A 22,789-nucleotide genomic window follows, 5' to 3' on the forward strand; every position below is an offset into this window, starting at 1 on the left:
AAGCCAGAAGTGATATTTGGTTGACAGCCTCTGGGAAGCAATGAGGCACAAACTCTTGTCCTTTTGCATACCTATATGGATTTCCTTTTATTATTTAGGACCAGGAACTATGAAAGTCAAACAAAATAGTGAGTGACAAAGAAGATGCTTTTTACTGTCTGCTGTTGTTTAGCAACTTCGTCATTCTTAGCATAATTTGCACCTTATTTTTCCCCACACTTTAAAAGTCCATAATGGTACATTTTCCATTTCAGCTCTAAAGAAATCAATTTCCTCTCAGTTTGTGAACCATATACTCCACAGGAACTATATTTCTGGGCGATTTGTTGTTATTCCTGGACAATCTGCTGAATGCAAGACATAACAGCACTGACTGAATGCACTTCTCAGCTGCCACACAAGCAAGCTCCTCTGTAATAAATGTTGCGAGCTGCTGAGTTGCAGGGCATATAATGGCACACCTATGGTGCTGAGATTCATGGAAGGGCTGTAAAATTCTGAGGGCAGGAGTTACAGCTCAGGCCTGAGCATGTGCCTGATTTCAGAGAAACTTACAGTCATGGCAAAAGGACACCACCAGAAGGTCGTTTTATTTTTTTCTTAAGCAACAATGTTAGCAATGTTGATCAGTTCTAACTCCCAAGTGAGAACTTACAGTGGGTACAAAACTATGAATAGCCAGGGCAGTCTTGACAGTGGGAAAGCTTAAACATAAAAAATAAAATAATAAATAAGAATGCAGAAAAGATTGCAGTTATATTGGCCAATTGGCTTGTGAAAATATAGCTTGGTTTCTGAAATTTAAAATGATTGACACCACTTAGCTCCAGCAGGGAAGCTCTAAGAGTGATTTTTATTTAGTGATAGTATTTTAGTAATAACAGCCAATTATATTCCTCAGGCATGCAAATTTTGATTGCCTAGACATACGCTATCTCAGTGACTATTATACTGCTTGTCCCTCAGGCAAAGGGTTCAAGTCATACTTTGAGACTTTTAAAGACATAAGTAGTATAGTACACACACACAGGTACACACTCTTCTATACAAATGCTTTATTAAAAATGCTTCTGGGGTGCCCTGTAACAAAACTATAGCAATGTAAAGTTAAAAATAAATTGAGACAAAATGGTATCTATTACAATGCGTTATTATGTTTTCTATCATTCCAAAGTCTGGTCAGTGCCCAGATGTGAACAGTTAAATTGCTGTCTGTGTATGCTGCAGGCTGTCCAGTTTGAGAAACTACTCTACATAAATGTGGAACTTGATTCAATTCTTGGTTTAAAAAAACTTTGTATGTATTTTAAAATTTCATTTGTGGCTACAGTAGGGTGTAGGAAAAATAAGCATTATTTTTAATATTACAGAAGGACAAAGGCACAGACTTTTACAAAATAAAATAAAATAAAATAAAAACACAAACAAAACCAAACAATACAGTACAGGAACTTTTTACAATGTCTGCAATTGATACTTTGCAAATCCAGCCTTTGGAACTGAAACTCAGAGAGTGTTAAGCTTTCTACATCCCCTTTCTTCTTCCCTCTCCCCACGTCAATATTCAAATTCTTTACTCAGTAGAAATGATACATGTAGAAAGTTAAAATAGAACAAAAGTGTTTTCTTCTCAGAAAACACATTATTATATATATATATTCAGGAGAGAGCCTCTTTTCTTTATTTGAATGAATTTACATATGTAAGGCAAAAAAAAAAAAAAAGAAATGACCCTGTAATTAGAATTGAAAACATTAAGATCCAGCTGCACCATCAGAAGACAATTCCGTTATATTTTGTTATGGTTTCCTTCAGTTTCAAAATAACTGCAGTGTCCATAATGATGCTAGCTTGCTTCACAGCCATATTCCCGGTGGGGTTGAAAGGGGATCAAAATTTAGGCAATGTATGCACTAGTATGAGAGAAAACCAAAGACAGCACTCACCATTCAAGTGGTGGTTGTTACTCACTATGCAGTAGTTTTTATTATAGATTCTTCAGTGTGTCAGAATAGCTTTGGCCAAATAAGAACTTGCTACGCAGTCTATATCAGCATGAAAGGATATTTAAAGATATAACCACATTTCTATTAGCACTTTAAAAAGCATAGAAATATTGGTATCATGCCATAAAAAGCCTCATGCCTAAGGCACACAGTAAATTCTTAAGGATGTCTGTAGATGCCCATGGCTGGCAGTACTACAGGCATGGTGGCTCCGAACTCTTCACTACTCTTGCTCTTATGGTCTCTGATTTTTTATGTAGAGCTTCCAAATGTGGAGCATTTGTGAATTGAATAAGGATAATGGGTAACAAGTTTGTGGCTGTCAGAAGGTAGCATGCAGTGTGGGTCCCAGAGACAACAGGCTAATGCTAATCATTTGCCCACAGATAATTTCCCCATAACCAGCTATACTTGAGTGTCTTAGAATCCTTCATTTAAACCTCTGTTCCTTCCCTGGAATACAGGGTGTTGTTTGTGCTGATACTGCTGTAAAAATGGGTGTTAAACTGGTTGAGCACAGAGTTGCTATGGCCAAAGTGGCTAGAAGGCATGGAATTGGACCACTCTCCCACACCATGACTGGGGATATTAGAGAGTGGAGAGTAGGAATTAAACCCTACCATATTTTGTCCCATTTTGTCAATGGGTTCAGAGTTGAGTCCCAAAGGCACTGGGCGGCTCCCGGCATTAGAGCTGTTAACATACGCAGTCATACTGGAGAGGAAGTTACTGAGGCAGGGGCTACTGGAAGATGGAGGTGGAGATCCTTTGTCAGGTGAACTGTCAGTCCCAGGTGATGAGTTTTCCAAGATATCCTGATGATCTGCGGCTTTGGGGCTGCCACTCAGGGCACTATCCTCTGATTTCTCAGATGCAAGAGTGGCAGCACTAGCCCCAATGTCAGACTTCCTTTTCCTTTTCCTGCGAAAGTTTCCATTGTCAAACATCTTTTCACAGTTTGGGTCCAGGGTCCAGTAGTTCCCTTTTCCTGTCAAAGGGGACAAAAGCACATTTTTAGTTTAAAAATATGCACAGAGACAGAAAAGAGTGGTCATCTACAACATTTCTGTCATTTCACAGAAACAAAACAATTGCATGAGCAAAAACCACCTATTTTTTAATCACACGAAAGCAGAATTCTGTGGAATTCAGAAAAAAAGTGTAAAGGTTTGGGCTGTATCCTTTAGCCCTGACTCTTCACACAGGTAAAATAACAAGTTGAGCTGCTGGGAGGGGGGTTTGTTCTGTTTTGTTTTTTTGGTGAGAGAAGGAAGTTTTCAGTATAGAACCAGTCCTCTGAATGTGCAGATTCAGTGGGGTAGGATAAAAACAGACTTTTGGCCCTCTTTGGCAGCAGAATTGAATGGCTTTTAAATGTTCCCAATGGTTCTTAACAGCTATTGCTAGAAAACAATAAATAAAGGAACAATCTGGCAGCATATCAGCCAAGAGGTTGGGAACAGCAGAGGTATGATTCCATGCAAAATGCTATTTGAAACAAACAAAAGCAGCCTGCTGTCCTCTTGAGAGAGGAGACTCCTTACAGCTGCTGGATTTCTTTGACATATCTGAGTTTGTCTTATAGCCTTTCCATTAATTCCCAGTTAAGTTTGACATAAGTCATATGCATTATACCAAATGGGTTTTGAATGTGACTTGCTCAGTTAGCCTGCTCCTGTGCTTGCTGAGCCTCATGCTCAGCACAGTGATCAGTTCTCAGGAGGACCCAGAGCAGCAAAGAACCTCTTTCCTTGCTGGGATTTAATAGCAATGCTGATTCAGACCTCAGTTATGCATAATTGCCTTCTGGGTCAGACATACAAAAACAGAAGAGCTACTACATGTATGTCCTTATCTAGGGTGTTATTTCTCTTTACAATGTATTAGGCTTTTTAAATTAATCAAGTTTAATTGGGGGTGGTGGGGAAGAGGGGTACAGAGCTATACCTGGATCATCTTCATCTCGGGGCACCTTCTTGAAGCAGTCATTGAGAGACAGGTTGTGCCGAATGGAGTTCTGCCAACCAGCTTTGCTTTTGTTATAAAACGGGAAGTTGTCAGCCACGTACTGGTAGATCTGGCTGAGAGTCAGCCTCTTCTCAGGTGCTCCGTGGATAGCCATGGCAATAAGTGCCGAGTAGGAGTAAGGTGGTCTAACCAACTTCATAAGCTCTTCTTGGGACGGGAGAGGAAGCCAGCCAAGGTCAGTTCCTCCCAAGCCGTGCATGTTAGGCAAGAGCTGCCTTTGCATCCCATAAGACTGAGGAATGAAGGGACTGGCATTGGATCCTGGGAGATACGGTGGTGGGGTAATGGAAGGTCCATTTAGCCAGAGGTAGGGGTTGGGAGCGGTGTTGTAATCCGTCGTCTCAAAGGTGCTTGGTCGCTGTGGACTAGGGATGTTCTGTGGATGGAAAAAGTTCTCATAGTAGATACTCATCTCTGGAGGTTCTTGGCCAATATTCGGAAACTGTGGGCTGCAGCGTGGTGGAGAGTGTGTTTGTGGATCAAAGGAGCTCATGCTCTAACACAGGCAGCTGATAAGTTATGACACACCTGCGCTAGTGCTTCTTTCCCCAGACAGGTGCATCACCTGTGCCCTTCCCTACCTACTTATGCACCTGTAAATGTTACAGCTTGTGCTGCAGGCTCCACCCCGGAGCCCTGAGTGGCTGCAGATGAGGACGATACCCCTCTCGGAATGCTGGCAGTCCCAGCCAGTCACTGATGTCACATCAACCAAACCTGAAAGTTACAACTGTTTATCTTCTTAAATGAATGAAGGAATTTTCCACTAATGTGATGCACATAAAGAAAGCCTAAGGTGCCTTGAAGTTAAAACTCCTCATCAGAGATCCTTCCCTCTCTACCTTTCACAAAGAAGCTTTAGCATTTAGTATTTCTTTTATAAAAGCCATTTTGTGCTGCTGCTAGTAACACCTCACAGAATGCAAAAGCCATTGGCACTTATCAATGAAACAGTAGGCATATATATACACACACTTTAAAAAAAAAAAAAAAAAAAAAAAAAGAAAAAAGAAAAGGTCAGACCTCCTTTTCTTTGTGTAATTTTGATTGCAGAGTTGTTTGTACTTCCCCCTAGGCAATCACAGTACTACAGGCAAATTCTGTAACTGGTTACTCATGTGAGTAATCTTACTGATATAAATGAAATTACTCCCTAAAGTAAGGATTAATCTTGTGAGAAAAAAAAATTTCAAGCTTAAACATCAAACCTTTCTTTAGAGCTTAAATTGATGAACTGCGATGAGAAATCATTGCTTGCTGCTTCCTCTTTGCTGCAGGTTTTGTACAAAGAGTTCTTAAAACCTCTTAAGCAGAATTTCCAAACAGGAAAGAGACAGTGTTCAGCACAGGTCTTTTCAGCTAAATTCCAATAACTTCATTTTTATCTACAGTGGCAGAAGTTGATTCCTTAAAATTAAATAACAAGGAAAAAGCTCTAGCCTTTTTATGACTTGAAAGAACACTTGCTGCCTTGCATGGCACTCTGTACTTTTGAAGGAGGAAAAAGCAGAGCTGCAATCTCACCAGCACCTGTCTCAGAATGAGGAGAGCTCTTCACTGTATGAGAGGCTACACTGTGGTTAAAAGCACAGTTGTGGTTCCCTACAGAAGTGATAGTTGTGTATTTTTTTTTAAGGCACATACATTTGGAACTTCTCTCAGCCTTAATAACCCATGCAATTAAAGAAAGTCCTGGTATGACAAGGCCTTTAAGATGGCTCTAGTCCTATAATTTCTGCAGTAATAACACAAGTTTTGACCTGTAGATTTGAATTCCTGGCTGTACCAAAGACTTCTTTGCTTTGCCACGCATTCATCGATTCACTTAATCTTTTGTGCTGCAGCACCACTAAGATTTCCCTCTCCCTAAGCATCAGTGACTGACCAATGTCATGCTCATACTGCTGTTGCTTTGAAAGGTATGGAAAAAAATTTCACTGGAAGTACAACTGAAATACTGACCACAGAGTGACAAAGCTAGCCAATTTGCCAGCACAGAAAAGTGCCTCTACAGCTGTTATTGAAAAACTATGATGATTAATAAGCACGCTTGCACCGCACATAAAAACATTTGTACTGCAACTATGGACAAACAAGTTGCTATTTTAATTTGAATGACAGAGTTTGAAGTTTGTAAATGCTAACTAGCCTTAGCATTTACATATTAAACAGACAAAAATTAAGCGGAAAACAGTGGGGCTGGCTTATTTGCAAAGTGACAACCTCTGTGAAAAGGTGACTTGGACAAAAAAAAACTCAAAGAAATAATGAACCATTTTTCAGGAATTAATAATGCAGGTACCTCCCTCCTCAAGAAAGCTATCTGACATTTTTTTTTTCTCCATAAGAATTTGAGTTACAAAAACGCAAAAAGCTGTTTGAGCAACATTTCCTACAGCTTCCTACTGAACTAACATATAGATATATGTTTTAAATTACATCTGTAGTCCTGCAAATATTAATGTTGCAAATACTACTAGGAAAAAACCCATTATTTATAGAAGAGTCAACAGAAAAAAACATTTAAGGAATGCTCAAATGAGTAAAAACACTTTTACAATGAACTAAGGCCCAGAATATAGTGTGAAAAGTAAATATAATAAATTTTTGATCCCCTCAACAAATCACATTTTTTGCCAAAAGTTCGCTTGAAAACAAGAAAAACTTGCAAAATTATTACTGCTCAGGGTTTGTTTATTCCAAGAAGTAAAAATTCAGCTCACTGCGTCATGGGCTTTGATGAGTAGCATCTAAATACTTATTCCCTGAGGTGCTGTGCATGCATAGTCACAGTTAAAATACACTGAAGTGGGTGCTGAGTGAATACATGCTTTGAAAATATGCCAGGCTTTACAAAGGAAAAAAAAAAAATTACTTCTGCAACCAGAAACTGATGAAAGTTGTAAAACTTCCTCTGCAGATTAAACTTTATGAAGTTTTGGTGCAGTGCATTTTAGCAAGGTCAGCCCCTGGCTGTGGTCTGCAGCTGCCTGGGAACACGTTACTACCAGACCCACCTTGATGTGGCACCTGAGCAAAGTACCACGCAGAACTATGTAAAACCAGGACTGAGTTGAAGAACAGCAAGCAGTGCTTTTAGAGCAGCAGAGTACAAGGACAACTGCAGGCTTCTGCCTATGGAGCACTGGAGTATAAGCAACGCCAGTGAAAATGCTACAGTTTGTCAAGTACTGTGGGCACACCTCACTGCTGGAGAATCACTACAACACATGTCCCTGCATAGCATTTCTGGGGCAGATGCTCATAAGCAGGCAAAAGGCCAGCAAGGAAAGAATAAACTTTGTTCCAGCTGTGATTGCTGAGCAGCCAGAACTGGTCAGCACTGGAGTTAATTGAGTCTAGCCAGGAAAACTGCCCTGGGGTCCTCACCACTGAGACTCCTGTTCTTGGCAGGGCTGGAAGGAGAAGGTAGCAGTCCTAAAAGGGGAGGAAGAAGAAGGGAAAATGGGAAGGCTTCTGCATAAAGAGGCTGGGAAAAGCTGATATGCTGACCAAGCTATGCTAACAGATTATGTTTAAGTCTGAAAAACTCTAGAAATAAAATGGAGACTAATGCTGGAGTCACAGTTTAGTGATTGTTACTTCCAAATGCAGTGGGTTTGGTGAGGTCTTTCTAGGCAGGATGCATCGTGCTTTTAGCATTTCTTTTTACTACAATACAGCATTGTACAGCCCTGAGCATGCATCTCTACCAGACAGAAACCTGATCAACCACAGATTGTGGTGAAACCAAAAAATGTTGTCAAATCTTGTGTTATATGAATATCCGCTCCCCTCAGTTTCTTAAGTGAAGCTCCAAAATCTGCAAAGTTGAGGCTGAGCCTCTGCAGAACCATTTTTCTCTATACGTTCTTTAGTTCAGGTCCTACATACCCCTCCTGCTCCAGCCAGCAGTAATATTTCTTCACACTGATTGCCCTTTTACAAAGGAAACCATAATGGTATGAAAACTGGAGTTATTACAGTTCAAATTAATTCTATTAAAACTGGGCTTCCTCAGCATTTTCACTTACACTCCGAAGTAACCTACACAGTATTTTTGAAATGCAGTGACTTGGGAGAAGTGTGTACACACCAGCACACAGTAGGAAGCAAAAGCACAGGAGTCAAAAGGTAGAGAATAATACAGGGAGCTCTCTGTACTCTTTTGTAATGTTTTGGCTGAATTACTTGTACCTGCCTCCTTAACTGGATCCTTTGAAATGATAAAGCAAAATAAAGCAGGATTACCTGGTAGCCTCACAAACACCTTCAGGTCATCATGCTGTTTCCCAACACGACAATGTTAGAGAACTTAGATCAAAAGCACCATGCCTGCGTAATGCGAAGTGCAATATAGTGCAAAGCCATTCAAACAGGTTCAAAATTTTGTTGCAGTAGTAACTTCATTGTGACAAACTTTGTAACATACTGCATATCATTTGTCCCTCACATAGCCAGCATAAATTGGCATAAATTACATAAAGCACTGTGCATCATGTACTTTAGCTAGTTGGTTGGAAATTAAATCGATTGGTTACACTTGATCCAGATCATGATACATATTGCCAGGTAGCCCCACGGTGCAGAGATCTGCTTTTAATGAATATGAAGCTTTAGGCTGCACCATTAACGTTGTGTATAACCCCAATCATGTTGTGTTATCACAGTTCAACACTTTGCTGAAGAAAAGTTCATACAAGCTATTCATGTGGTCAAAAGAAGAGGGGAAAATTGGTTTTAAAAGAAAAGAGTTCATCTACAACTCAGACTACCCAGCAACCCAGCTTGTCTCAAACAATTCATACACTGAATTCAAAAACAGTTCAGTATACATTGATAAGACACATCATGACAAATGATCTATATTCTTGGATGTCTATTAGATTACTTGTAGAAATCTTTATGTCTTATTCCAATAATCATCTGCCCAGCATATGCACAAAATAAACCCCACCATCAGAAGAAACAAGGTGTAGCAGGAAAAACAATGTCATCTCAAGGTCATTGTAAAAGCATAGGGAATTTAAAATACAGTATTGCAAAACAAGGGAACTGAGCTTTATTTCTAGAAATGCAGGTTGAACATTAAATTAACAGAAAAGGCAATATCATTTGGATCTGTGCCATAAATGCTGCAATGCTAGAATGCCCTTAGACTTTTTAAGTCTTTCAGAGCAAAACCATGGTGCATTTTTAAAGCAACTTTATAACTGGCATTTTAGAAAACTGTAAAACATTATGAGGGCTAGTAGCTGCTTTCTGACCATGAGCACTACGATAATAAAAGCAGTCATAACTCCTGCTTCAGCAAAGGCCTTCCACCATCTTCCTGACATATACTATGGTAGAGAGGATTAGGTGTCCCCTGACTTATGTATTAGTCATGACAGGCCATAGGCAGGCAAGAAATCTATAACTTCCATTTGGCTGCCTATGGCTCCCATGGGATCTGCTGCATCTAGGTACACAGACACGTTCAGCCCTGCAGTGGAGGGATACCTCAAGTCTAAACCAGTCATGGAGAGATTCTGCAACATTCATCTGATGTTAGAATCTGTAGCATCTCTCAATGATGGGAAATTAGTACAAATATAGACACTTCAATCAATCATACTGTGACAACCTCACTGCTGCTACCTACTTCCAAGCAGCTGAAATGCCTATTTCAGATGATCTGCTTATTCTTCTCTGCTTGCCACTAACAGTTCATTTATACTAGGGATAAACAGTGCTAAAATCAAACGAGGTCGTGTATGAACACCTTTCCAAAACCCATTAAAGTTTAAATTCTGGTGCATTTCAATGAAATACTTCTTTTTCAGTCAGATTTTGGCATGAAGGTCTTTGGTTTTATGGATAAATCAGATCCTCTCACTCCACAATTTACATGGGGATCTCATTGAAAAGACATTGTAGAACAAAGGATTTTTCAGAAAACATAACTTCCCTTTCTTTAATGTTTTGTTCACAGTGTTCTACACCATTTGGTACTTGGCACAACATAAACACTTGGGGAAAATTAATTAGCAACTAAAACTGATAAGCAAATTGGTACAAGCACAGTGAATTACTCTACGGACTCACCCAGCCATAGATAAACTTTAGGTTGCTTTAATGTAACCAGGGTTTAACTGCAGTAAACTAAGATCATCTAGCTTGTGAACAGGATGATTTACAGCGTTAATAATTCTTGTGCTTCCAGTTGCTCCACTTTGGTTTTCCGGGTACCTGGTTGGCATTCTGGTCTGTGGGCGAAGTATTGCAACTGCCGATCTCCCCCTAGTGACTTTTTTGAAAATGTATCGAATTAGTCGGGATCTGCCCTAGAGGTAAATTCGTCAGTAAGAAGTTTTTATACCGGCATGATCACTGTCCCCTTAACACTATTACATAGATCTAGATTTGTAATTCTGAGATCTGCAAAAGTAACCAATGGTATATGTAAACATTTTTAATTTTTCATATTAGAATCCTCCATTTACTTTGAGAAATTCTGTGCAGAAGTTCTCATAAGTTTAGAGACTTATTCTTTTAGGTTTGTTTCCTTGGCTCTTCTGTTTTCCGGTACTTACCTGCAATAGAACTGTTTTTGTGCCTTGCGTTGTTAGAAAGATTGTACAAATAAGGCATCATGCATCAGTACTACTAAGCGTGTCACAGCGCTGCTGAGGCATTGCAGGGCGTGTCAAAGCAACTGCAGTTGTATAGTGAAGACTTCACATTCCTCGGTATTTGCAGAATCCAGGTACCCAACCCTAACATTATATGATTAAAGACAATATTCCCAGATAAAAGAGCTGCATCTAAAGCAACTCTCTCCGTGGCTGTTTTCTTATGTATATGAATGTATGAACAAACATTCTGGGGAAAATCTTCCCTCAAAATATCTGTCAAACATCGAGCTTTTTAGACTTTGTCTAGTTCCAACAACAGTGCAAGATTCCTACTACTTTACCTAAATAACTCTCTTCTTTTGGCTGCTGGCTGGCCAACCCAGGGCATGGAGAGTTTAAATGACTGTTTTCTGATCCTCATCACCTTTCCTGTGCCTTTTGAATCAGTCACCACTTAAACCCATAGTAACACCATCAACAGCCATCTACCATCAGCTGAACTAATTCCAGCTAATGGGAAGGCCTATGAAGTGTTAACCATGAATGAGTATGCTCAAGCCTCTCACATGAACCTGTTAGTAAATGCAGGTGGAATACCCACATGCATATTGGGGCATACGGAGCTGCAGCACAAACAAACACGTAAAAATCATTAACACAGAAACTGTATTTGTTACAGCACAGACTCATGGTGGGTGGCTGTCTTAATTCTAGGGGCAGCCACGTGAAAGATGACTGATAGCACAGTGGAGCTTTCTGCTATCCTGGAAGACAAAAAACTACACTGAAAAGGAATTATTCTATCCAAAACCCAATCAGATCAAACTATCCTCACTTTAAAGCCATGATTAAATTTATCTAACCTTTTATAGTTTATGAAAACCATGGCCTACCCCGAGGTTTGTTTGCAGAGCCAATCGTTCGTTTACAGTGTTAATCTTTAGCACACACTGCACCATGATAGCAAATCAGCATAGCAGATTGCAGGCTGAGTCAATAAAGAACAGCTACTCTTCTCACCCCATAGCAGTAAATATTGCCAATGCTGATGTCCTTACAATGTTCCCTCTATAAAGGACTGTGAACACTAAGAGCAAGTAGGAGGTCAGTTCTGGGAAGGAAATATAAGTAAATACTAGTGACTACTCCAAGGCATCCAGCATAGGAAATGGCTGCAAGCTTTTTTCATCGAGGCTTCCATATTTCTCAGGAAAAAAAAAAAAAAAAAAAGATTTACCTAACAAGATGGAGATACCCACCTCCAAAAATTAATGAGGGAAAGGATCTTTAAGTTCTTTCTTCTTCCTCCCTCCTCAGATTTATTTTTTTTTTTTTAAGGGGATGATGCACGGGACAATTTGGCTTTAAATTGGCTGAATTTTCTTGAGTTCTACATGAGAAGGATCCTGTGTTTGGCTAAGTTATTCCTTTTATTTTCCTACACTGGAGATTTGACCTGTGCTGTTGTTTTAAACAGAATGCCCTTGGTCTAGATGATTCCCGCTGATGTCAGCATATATGGAACCAGTCTCTGGGATAAATGTTTCATCCATTAAATAGATTACACTGAAGCTGGAACAAAGAAGAGTCTTTTGGTCTTTTCATGGCAGTTAACCTAAAATCTTTCAAAACAGAAAAGCAAGTTAGCGTAGAAAATTATGTGATTAGATGGCTTTAAACACAACTCCTGGACCTCGGCTGACTTAAACAGAAACCAGACAATAAGAAACAAAATCATCTTCTTCTGTCCTACCTTGCTATTTTAAAAACATGTTTAACAGCTTTTCTTCTTTAAAAGTGCCCTCATCCAATGACCAAGGTGGAACAGACCTACCTGGGAGCTTGACAAGCTTTTAGTGATTTAAGTTATACCATTATTGCAAAGATGCTTCCAGTGCTCTAACTGGGGCTGAAATAAAAACCCCTTGATAATCAGGCAGACATGATATAGCTGCTGCAATACTATGACATTAGTAAGCAAATTTGATTCAGAATCTGTATAAATAAAATACTTATTGTACTTAGGATTTGTGCTAGTCCAAAGCAGAAACTTTGGCTTATTATTGCAAACAATATAAAATCTTACTATGACTCTGGGTGTAGATGGTACTAGTGTGATTTACCAGCCATTAGATATTGAACTGCTGTGAGACTTCATACTCAAACTAATCCAGTCAATCAGGTAAGTCCACTTTCTCAGCAGTTTCCCATCACCATTCTATTTTATATTTTTTTTTCTTGCAGGATTCCTTGCATGTAATTTCAACTAATTTTGAATGAAAGAATTTGCTCCATCATTGTCACTAGCAACAAAGCAAGCAGCAAAACAGCCAAACAACAAAAGCCATGAATATCAAATGGGTTAAAGAGAGCAACTCAATCTCTGAATGCATTTTGTCATTGAAATTTCAGTAACTGTAGTAACATGACACAAAAGCATTAACCTGTCTACCTGTTCCCTGCTTTCCTAAGAGCTGTGAACAAGCGCTTGGTGCAGGTTTGTTGCTCTTTGCCAGTTCAGGTTAGGCACTGCTCTTCAGCTAGTTTGTACAGTAATACAACTGCTGCCTGAAAACACTGAGTAGAATATAGTAGCTGGTGGTAAAAAAATTCTCATTACCATTCTAAACACCTGATGTCCTCCACACTGAGGAAAATTTGCCACTGTTACAGCTTCCTTGTATTAGTAATTGTGGGCGCAAACTGCCTCTGTACCTCAAATCTCATATGGAAAGGAAAATAGTCCACCATGTTGATTATATGAGTTCTGTATTTCAGAGGCCAGGATGGCACAAGGTTGCTTTAATTTAAACATAATGAAACTGGACACATTGCAGACTCTCAGTCTTCTACACTACTAAGGCTTCTGTTCATGTGATGCATTAGTAACACATCCAGGAAAATCTACTTGCACAATGTTGTACTGCTTTTAGTTCAACATACTGCTTGGTCTGCATTAATTCTTTGTTGTGACCTTTTATCAGCTATGAAGAAGCCAGAAAAGGGAAAACTGTTAATTTAAAATTCTGCACTTCTGAAATTATAAATAAATCCAGTCTTCTCTCTCTCCCAAACAAGACCGGGGTGTGTCAAGACAGAGTGAAAATCCTGCCTTAGTAGTCTTTAAATAAAGGTCACAGACTTGATGAAACAAATCTAAAAACTAGAGAAAAAGCCAAACACCAGACCAAACAATATCAACAAGGAAAATGAAAACCGAGATCCAATGGTGCCTAATGTGTCTGTGGACTCCATGCACAATAAGCAATATGGCACACATTACCCCCACCGGGGGTTGGAACTAGATGATCTTTAAGGTCCAACCCAACCTTTTAAGATCCAACCCAAACCATTCCATGATTCTACTAAACCACAATTTCCATTGTCTAATAAAAAACATGGTACAGGCAGAAAGTTCAATGTCAAGCAGTACCTGCAACAAATACACAGGTCTATCACACATTAATTCTCAGTTCAAGAAGACAATGCATTCCTAAGGTCTGTAAAATCTTTAATAAAACTCTCCTTCCTGCTCAGAAGCTTGATCCGTACTGACTTATATTCTGAACATCTTCCTATAGCTTACAGCAGCTAATTTTTATTGAAATTTTAAAAGCATTGGATTCCCCACAAAAAAATGAATACTAAATCATCATTTCATAACAAGGATTTGGACAGTTTGTGACATGGCACAAAGAAGGGCAGCCAGGATACCCGTTAATTAATGCTCCAGAACAACCTGATGTAGCAGAATGCTAACGTTTGCCGCCTGGGGCCAGACCTGGGGCTGCACTGGCACAGGGCTCTTCAGGAAGGAGACCACTCTGCACCAACACCCAAGTTGCACTCTATGAGAGAGAAAGCTCTGGTGCCTGTGCCTAAAATTCAGACACCTAGCCAGCTGAACATACATGGCATGCAGCTTAAATGCATCTTAAATTCTACAGCTCAGCACGTAAAATCTGAGCTGCACATGCAGTCTTTCCTACCCCATGCAAAACAAATTATTACAGACTCACACTATGCAACCACCGGCTTAGTGCCATGCAAACCCCAAAGCCAGACTGTTATTGCCCAGACTATTTCAAACATCTTGAAAGAGGTGAAACAAACTGTGATACAGAAGGCGCATGAAACTGTTGTACCCAGAAATGCTTTACTGACCTTGCAGGGTGCGAGGCGGCGGGACTGTTGAGGTGACAGGTGACACCACCCCTGCTTCATGCATTCCCTGGGACAGCAGCCAAAGCCCGACCCTGTCCTGGAGTAAATTTCTCCCCTTTGTGCTTCACCTCAAAGAATGTCAAGTACACAGTCTCTGTGCCGCCTGAGTGATGTCCCTCTGCATACTGAACTAAAGGCCTGGTTAGCATCTGACAAATTACAATAATCAGTGCTGATTTACATTTTTAAACAGCTGTTGCCAGATTGCCATACTTGCACTTCATTATCCCAGCACATCACTTGTTCTTCATGCTATGTTGTTTTTTTGAACTAAATGTGAGTATCCACAGTTTTTGGAAACTTGTGAATGGCTGGACCTTGTTGTCCAAACATCCTTAAAATTCCAGATCCACATAGGGCCTGTTTTGGCAGTTATTTTTCTTGGTTAATCTTGCTTTTCTGCACAGAGTTGATTTACATAATTTCAAGCTTGAAACAGATCCAAAACTGGTCTGGCAAGAAAAGGACAATCTGTGGTGTGGGATAACTAATAAGATTTTTCCTGGTATTTGGTAAATTGTGTGCAAATCCAAACTCTTCATCAAAAATTATATTAAAATCTGAACAAAACACAAGCCTGTATCTTGAGCCACTAGCTAAACACTCAGCGCCAAACTTCCTTTTGCCAACTTTTGCTATTGTGCTCCTGCCTTCCTGGTATTTGTTTCTGGGTTATTCCTTCCCTTCCATTCTTTGTACTTTTTTAATTATGATTTTGAATCATGGTAATTGTAATTTATAACAACAGCTTGAGCTAAAACTCTTTTATTCTGCTCTTACATGAAAATAGACAAAATAGCAAAAGACAACTTCAACAGGTATCTTCACAAAGAATAAACAGTTGCTAAGTCAACCTTTTATTACTTTTTCCCAGTAAACCCAAACATTTTCTTTTAAAATACTTGTGATTTTGTGATGTTTTGATATTTCTTCAGTGTATGGACAAATAACATTGAAGAGCAGCCTGGGTACTCTCCCTTTTCTTCCCCCAGGTTAGTAAGATGTCAAACACGCACCCCTCAACTTTTCACTTTCTCCCACTCACAAACAACCTCCTGTTAAGCTGAGGGGGTTGTGGGTCCCAGAAAAGCCTTGTTCTTCTTCAGTGCTTCCACAGAAGCAGCATTAAGTTGCTGTCAAAAGCAAATGAAACAAACAAACAAAATCTATCAGTATCCATGCCAACAAACACTGTACTTCGTGTCAGAACTGGACCGTTTTGCTGTCTATGGTTATTCTAGTGAAAAGTATTTCTTGGTGTGCAGTATTGGTTCCAATACAATTATTTCAAACTTCTCACAAAAAAAAATCGCTAATTATTTCTGTAGGAAACATCTTCACACTGACAACTTGCAAAGAGAGTCTAAATTAATTAAATACATTATTCATGCAGAACATAGAAGTGTTTATAGACATAGTTAGGCTTAGAACAAGCTGAAAGTGTCTTTCCATTGATTCAAACACTCAGCAAGGAACAATTGCTTGTTCCTTTTGAATTCAATAACCTCCTTGTCTTTCCCATATCCATATAAATGGCAACAAGGCCAGTCTCCCATCCACAACACTATGCATGGTCATATTTTATTTAATTAATATAAACCTATGTAGGTGTCTGAAACATAGGGGTGAATGAAGGAAACTGATTACTCACCTTTTAGAAACCTTTATATTTGGATAACATACTTGCTTTTAGAAAGAACTGACAGTTTATAACAAGATCCCAAGATGCAGACCTGCAGTACTGCCTAGTTGTGTGCTGATAAGGCACTGTCTTCCAGCTTACCTCACAAGTTGGAGAGACAAAGAAAATCAATTTTGAAAGTCTAAGACTTGGACTTTAGAATTCCATCGTATATTTCTAGTTATACAATGATATCTAGAGATTTCAGGGAGAAATGTTCAAGACAAATAAACCAAATTTTAAACATTTTATTGATGAACAGCAGAAAATGCAGCTTTTTTTAAAAATCATACCGCGGGATGTAATATCAATTTAATTTGTACACATGTAAATAAACTTTTGCACATATTTTCAACATAATAGCCGCTGTTCTGAAAATAACTCAGGTGTATGGTGTCACAGTCATGGACATCATCCTGAGAAAGACTGAGGATGCAGAGCAGTGTGGTGGGAGCAGCACAGGGATCTGAGGACTGTAAATCCAGCTACAGCCACAGAGGAAATTGTCAGTGGCTGTTTTGTGCTGAGGCATCTGTTGCCTTAGCTACACTGCCAGCAATAGTTTAAAGACAGCTGCAGTGTGTCTATACAAGCTACACAAAACTATGATTTCTATGCTCTTTGAAAAGAACAGAATGTGACTTACATTATATAGTAAGCATTACAGATGGCCTTTTAATACATCTTTCTTCCTAAGAGCAAGTTTTGTCACCAGGGGACACACGATACCCTTTGACCTGTATAACCAGAGGCTTGATAAACTTCTGTTCCAAGTCCTGGAGTATCTTCTTCAGATGTTATTCCCGTACCTGTATCATGAGTAACTTCGAGCCCATGAGTATTATTGTTCATATTCTCTGTTGGCCATCTATGTTATCAGTGCCTTTCTTCAGAGTTGACAGTCGTCTAAAATATGTATGTGTATATAATTATTTTCAGCTGAGAAGTGGTCTTGTTATAGAACAAATCACAGATCTGTAGAGGAAGATTTGAAATGGTGCTCCACAGACTGTTTTCCGTCTTCTAGAACTTTGGAAATGCGCTGGGGGAAAAAAAAAAACCCACAAAAACAAACAGTTCCATATGTTAAGATGACATCTGTATTAGATTCAGTAATAAGTATACTAATTACTAGGTTGTGGCCTAAAGCTGTGGCGAGAAAAAAAAAGATGTCTACCAAATCTTGGATATTTGCAATTATTTTGTCTGTCCTGCAAAACCTTAAACCTGCATTTAAACCTGTGCACGATTCCAATCACGCTGTGAAGCACTATACACATGTATTGTTAGATTTATTCAGTCCTTTTTCAGACATGTAAAAAAGGACATTTCATCCTTTGCTATTTAGGTTGAGGTGAATGCATGAGATGCTGAAGAGCTGTTACCCCTGGGTCTGAATAGAACAAGTATGTGATAAACTGAATATCAGCAAAATCCTACAGACTTCAAATTAACAGGTTATTCTTGTTCCTGCCAGAAAAATGCCAAAATTATGAACACATCTAAATGCAGATTTTCCTAAAGAGTGCCTTTAAGGACCATAGAGAAACAACTATATTTAAAAAAAAACAAACTGCAGAAACTAATGGATGAAAAAGACACCTATTCACCAGAGGGGTGAAAAAAAAATATTTAAAAAAAATCAACTTTTGTTTTGAAAGATCAGCAAAAAGTTGCCATGTTAAAATATTACAAGTGCCACAGAATGCTTATGCAGTGTGCATATCAGCAGCTACCAGCATGTGCACTGTCACCCTCCAACTATCTGAAACAACAGAAAAACTTTAAAACTTTTGAATTTTCATATCTGCACTGAATATTGTTTCCTTTGAAATACCAAATTAAATATAATAGTTTTAATTTTGTGAAATTTCTGCAGAAATCCGTGAACGTTTTCCTACTTTAAATGAAGATAACCTGCTTTAGGCCGCAGTAACGTCTCCAGGGTAAGCCACAATTTCTACTTTCAAATAAGCAACTCTGACCTCAGGAACTGCCTCACCCTGTGCACGCTTTGCTATGGATGCTGTGCTGACCTTGCTCTGATGCTAGGGCTAGCTGCCCCATGTAATTAAACCGAACAAGAAACAATTAATTGCTTTCCTCTTTTGCTAATAAACGTGATCGAAAGCAAATGAGAGCAAAATCGGTCGGTCACACGAGACCTCTCGTGGTGCACGCGCAGAACTGCATGTCAAGCCTGCCTCAAACATGCAAGCTGTACCTGTGCATGCCACAGAGCACGAGCAGAAGCAAATTTTTGCATCCCTATAGAGCATCCACTCCTCTCTCTGACGAGAGAAGTAATAAAAATTAAAATTGTGATTATTTTTTTAATGACATAATTTTCAGAGCATAGACTTTTTAAAGAGGTAACACTTTCTTCCCCACCCCCACCCCAGAGAACTTACCATTGTTTTAAATAGCTGGTTCACTTTCTTTTTTCTGAAGGTTTTCTTGTCACCATCTGAGGTGGAAGGAAACACTGGTTGACTCAACCTATGTGATGCGATTATTTCATCAGGTGCCACAGGGCAGACAGACAGAGTTAATCCTTTAAAAGAGAAACAGTGATTGCACAAAACAAACCCACAAAAGGAGAGCCAAAGTGTAAGACAAAGCAGAATTCCACACAACAAACTACTGCAGTTACTAGAAAGGAGAAATTTTTAAACTATATCCTTAAAATACAAAAATAAGTAATGGGGAAACACTAAAATTCATTACACTGAAACTGAAGAGTGAAAAAAAAATGAACCAATCTGGTCAAAGAAGAAAAAAACCAGATGCATGCATGAAAAAGAAATGAGCTGTGACAGTCTGTTGGGTTGTGCAAAGTGTCCGTTACAGGCATCTGGAAAGGCAGGGACAATGAGAGGGACAGATAAAGTAAGAAGCAGGATGTGATATGGAAGAAGTAGCGGGTAAAGAATATTGGAATAGGGCACATTTTCTCTTCACATCCTGGCTCAGAACTGAGTTCCACCTTCAGCTACAATTTCCTTTTCCGTATCACGCAGCTGTCAGTCTCCTCGTGGGCAGTTATGTTGTTTCCCTTCCCTCTTGCTGTGAGAGAGTCTTGTGAGATTCCTCTTGAATGTCAAAAGCAGAAGTTGAAACCCTACTATGGCCAACCTTTGGGGACATGCATCTGCCAAAGCAAAGCTCAGAGCATTTCCTCCTGTTTTAAACGCTGCCCTCAACTGTGAGGGCAGACTGCAGGAGCCCATGCTTCTTGTAAGTGAGACCCTGCAAAGCCAGGAAGATGAATAAACCCTGCCTCTTTCAAAGCAGGGGGAATGCCCGCACTATGCAAAGGAAGCAAAATTCAGAGCTCCACAAATAACACTGCCAGAATTTGCACGTTAGCACTAGGCAGCACAGTGTAACCAAGCAGTACCAGCAGTCCAGCTTCACAGGCTCAACACACACTTAAATTCTGATCTTCGTCTCAGAGGCACAGAGCCACACAGAGAGCTACCTGTCCTGCTTAGAACAGACCCTTTACTACTGTTTTCTTATAGTAATAAAGAACTGCAGAGGTCTCAGCTTACTGTAAGCAGCTTACCTGGGATCGTTGGCATAGAACGACTGACAGAACTCATCTGCTTGAGGACAGATGTTTTCTGAGGTGCCACTACATGTTCTGAGAGGTTGGTGTCACTCATGAACTCATATTTCCTTGACAGCTGTTTAATAAAAAAATAAATATAATTACTGATGAACTACAACATGAGCAACAGAGATCTAAGCAAAATAATCTTTTGTGAAAAGCATAGAAGAAAATAAATAATAAACAATCATGCCTAACCAGATTTCTTTATGGGTTTTTTTCTGAGTCAACAATAAAAGTAACTTGAAGCAGTAGAATGGGTATCATATATAATACTACATACCAGTTAAAAACATGTAACAATTTTGCAGATGGTTTATAGCTAGATAAATATTTCTCATTCCACATCGAAAAAACCTTACGCTAAAATATATAGGTAGAAGAGATTCTGTAATCTGGAATTCTAGGATGATACTCCTACTGTGTCTTTGGAATAGTACCATCAGCCACCTCTGACTGTGATCTAGAAAGTAAAATGAAGTTTTGAAAACATTTTTCCTTATTGAATTAACATAACCAGCTTGGCTGCTGTGAGACTTGTCACTATTTTTCTGAAGCAAAAGAAAATCCTGTAACTCAATATGCAGTGAGATTCCCATAGTTAGGTGTATGTGTTATCTAATCTAACCAAAAGATAAAGGCGTTGCTTGTTTTTATACATTAATGCTTCTCAGAGCATGACTGTGCTTTGTATCTCTCTTTTGCTTGAGAACATGTGGTGTAAGACAATCATAGTCCTCCATAAAATTCTCCTTGTTTCCCAAAAGAATCTTAGCTTTCTACTGAATTCACTTGGCCTTTGACAATTCCTCCATTTTTTTTTCATTCTATTATTGCCTCGCATTTTAATTTAGATAGGGCTTGTATATCAAAGGACATCTTTCAATTATTTTTTATTATTATTTCTTTTTATACTAAAAGAAGAAAAGTCTCCTGAGAATTTAAGTACCCCCAGAAAACCTCCCATCAAACCTCAATGTCAGTTATATAAGTCATTCTAATGATCTAGCAGTGCAATAAAAGCACTCAGATGATCTATGGAGCGAGAGATGCCAGTGCTTCCAAACTTCAGTCTGGCACCGTTTAAGGAGCGCTGTTTGCAATCTTGCAATTTCCTAACAGCTGCATGTTCCACAACAAGGTACAAAATGTACAAGGCTCATCACTTTTGAAATAGCCCTGACTGCAAGGAGCTGCCATGGAATGTCAGCACAGTCAATTGCCTCTCCACAGGAAAGCTAGCTTAACCCTCCCAGTACAGTACTCCATTTGAAGCTAACCAAGTTTCAGAATTTGCAGTTTCAGGGCTATATTATCTGTCATCATAAACAAGTGGAGATGTTCTGATTTTGCCACTGATTTGTTTCCTCTTCAGCATCTTGCAGCAGGTTTCATTTACGACAGGGCAGATAATCTCTGCATCCTGCATATTCCCCTTTATGGCAAGCTGGCATTCTTTATGGTATCTTTTTCCTAAGCAAAGGAGTAATGTCTTTTTTTTTAGGGATTATAAAAGGCTACTTCAGTGACATACACATTTCATGTCAGAGATAGAAATATCAGGTGCTGTCTTCTCATCAGCAAACACCACACTGCTTCTTTTTGTTCTTTTTTTGGACCTTCTCATCTTTACTTCAGGGTGAGGATTAATTTGCGGAGCAGTCTCCTCTGATTCTGCTTTTACTTGCTTTGGTAGCACTACTTCCAGATCAAAGCTGCAGGAGCAAAAGAAAAAAGTACAAGTTGCTGAGTGGGATTTTAAAAGCCACTGGTATTCTGATGTCATTTCCCCATTAAATATAAATGCAGGTCATCTATTCCTTTGACTTTCGATGCAGCCTTGCAAACCATTGCTGGCAACTGTAGATACCTTCAGGTATAAGATGCCTTCAGGAGGTATAATGTCACCTTAAAACATTGCAAAGAATGTAAAATATTAACAGGAGTGAAAAACCCTTTTTAAAGATTTGTGCATTAGCATAAGAACCTAAACTAAACAGTTAGAGCTCATATGGCAAGTTTATGTGTGGTGCTGGTGCTGGAAGAAAACATGCTATTTTGGTTGTTGAAAACAGTAGAACAGAGTATTACTATTTATTGTCGTGTTTTAAATGCATCCTCCTATTTATTTCACCATATTGGACAACAATGTGTATACACAGGGATTAAAAAAAATAATAAAATCTCCCTTCTGTCTTCCTCTAGTTTTTACAGTTTAAGAAATGGGCTATTTTTTCATTTAAAACAACAACGAAACCAAAACAAAAACAACCAAAACCAAACCAAAAACCCCCACCAAATAAAAAATATTAAATAGGTGCTGGCTTTATTCTCTTCTTTGCTGGTGTAATTAGCCTATTGAACATGAGGCTGAACTTATTTTGCAACATAAAAATTGATAAATCAAGTAGTATGGTGGATTTGTTGACCCATGTTTCCTAGAAACAAATGAGCGTCATAAGAACTAAAAATAGGAGCATGACTGAGCTGGTTAAATGTTGGCTGGTTCCACAGGAGGTGTCCTGCTTTACTAGAGACGTGGGGCTGGCAGATGTGACACAGCTCAGCCTTCCTGTCCTGGGTGGAAGCTGGGGGGCAGGAAGAGCAGCCTGGGACACCT

General features: G+C 39.2%; 2 protein-coding genes across 3 annotated transcripts in view; both read right to left on the reverse strand.

Moving 5' to 3' along the window:
* Positions 1-1,035: 1,035 nt before the first annotated feature.
* Positions 1,036-16,662, reverse strand: FOXI1 (forkhead box I1). The gene is made up of 2 exons (XM_080399985.1): positions 3,954-16,662; positions 1,036-2,994 (listed from the first exon to the last, which is right to left on the reverse strand). Exons 1-2 carry the CDS (start codon positions 4,525-4,527, stop codon positions 2,441-2,443), a joined length of 1,128 nt encoding a protein of 375 aa, XP_080256111.1. The 5' UTR covers positions 4,528-16,662; the 3' UTR covers positions 1,036-2,440.
* Positions 16,663-16,789: 127 nt separating this feature from the next.
* The window catches only part of DOCK2 (dedicator of cytokinesis 2), a 197,745-nt gene continuing 191,745 nt past the window's right edge, over positions 16,790-22,789 (reverse strand). For both annotated transcript variants that reach the window (XM_080399958.1, XM_080399959.1), the window contains exons 49-52: positions 21,704-21,884; positions 20,125-20,245; positions 18,968-19,110; positions 16,790-17,598 (exon numbers count right to left, since the gene is read on the reverse strand). In XM_080399958.1, coding sequence (XP_080256084.1) covers positions 17,524-17,598; positions 18,968-19,110; positions 20,125-20,245; positions 21,704-21,884 — 520 coding nt within the window. In that variant the 3' untranslated portion in view covers positions 16,790-17,523. The remainder of the gene's footprint in view (positions 17,599-18,967; positions 19,111-20,124; positions 20,246-21,703; positions 21,885-22,789) is intronic.

This window comes from Falco punctatus (assembly GCF_963210335.1).
Source record: "Falco punctatus genome assembly, chromosome: 8".
Classification (NCBI taxonomy): domain Eukaryota; kingdom Metazoa; phylum Chordata; class Aves; order Falconiformes; family Falconidae; genus Falco; species Falco punctatus.

Coding starts and splice junctions, on each gene's coding strand:
- FOXI1 (XM_080399985.1), bottom strand. CDS start 4,527: ATGAGCTCCTTTGATCCACAAACACACTCTCCACCACGCTGCAGCCCA. Junction 2,995..3,953: donor CCGAGATGAAGATGATCCAG/GTATAGCTCTGT, acceptor CCCCTTTGACAG/GAAAAGGGAACTACTGGACC.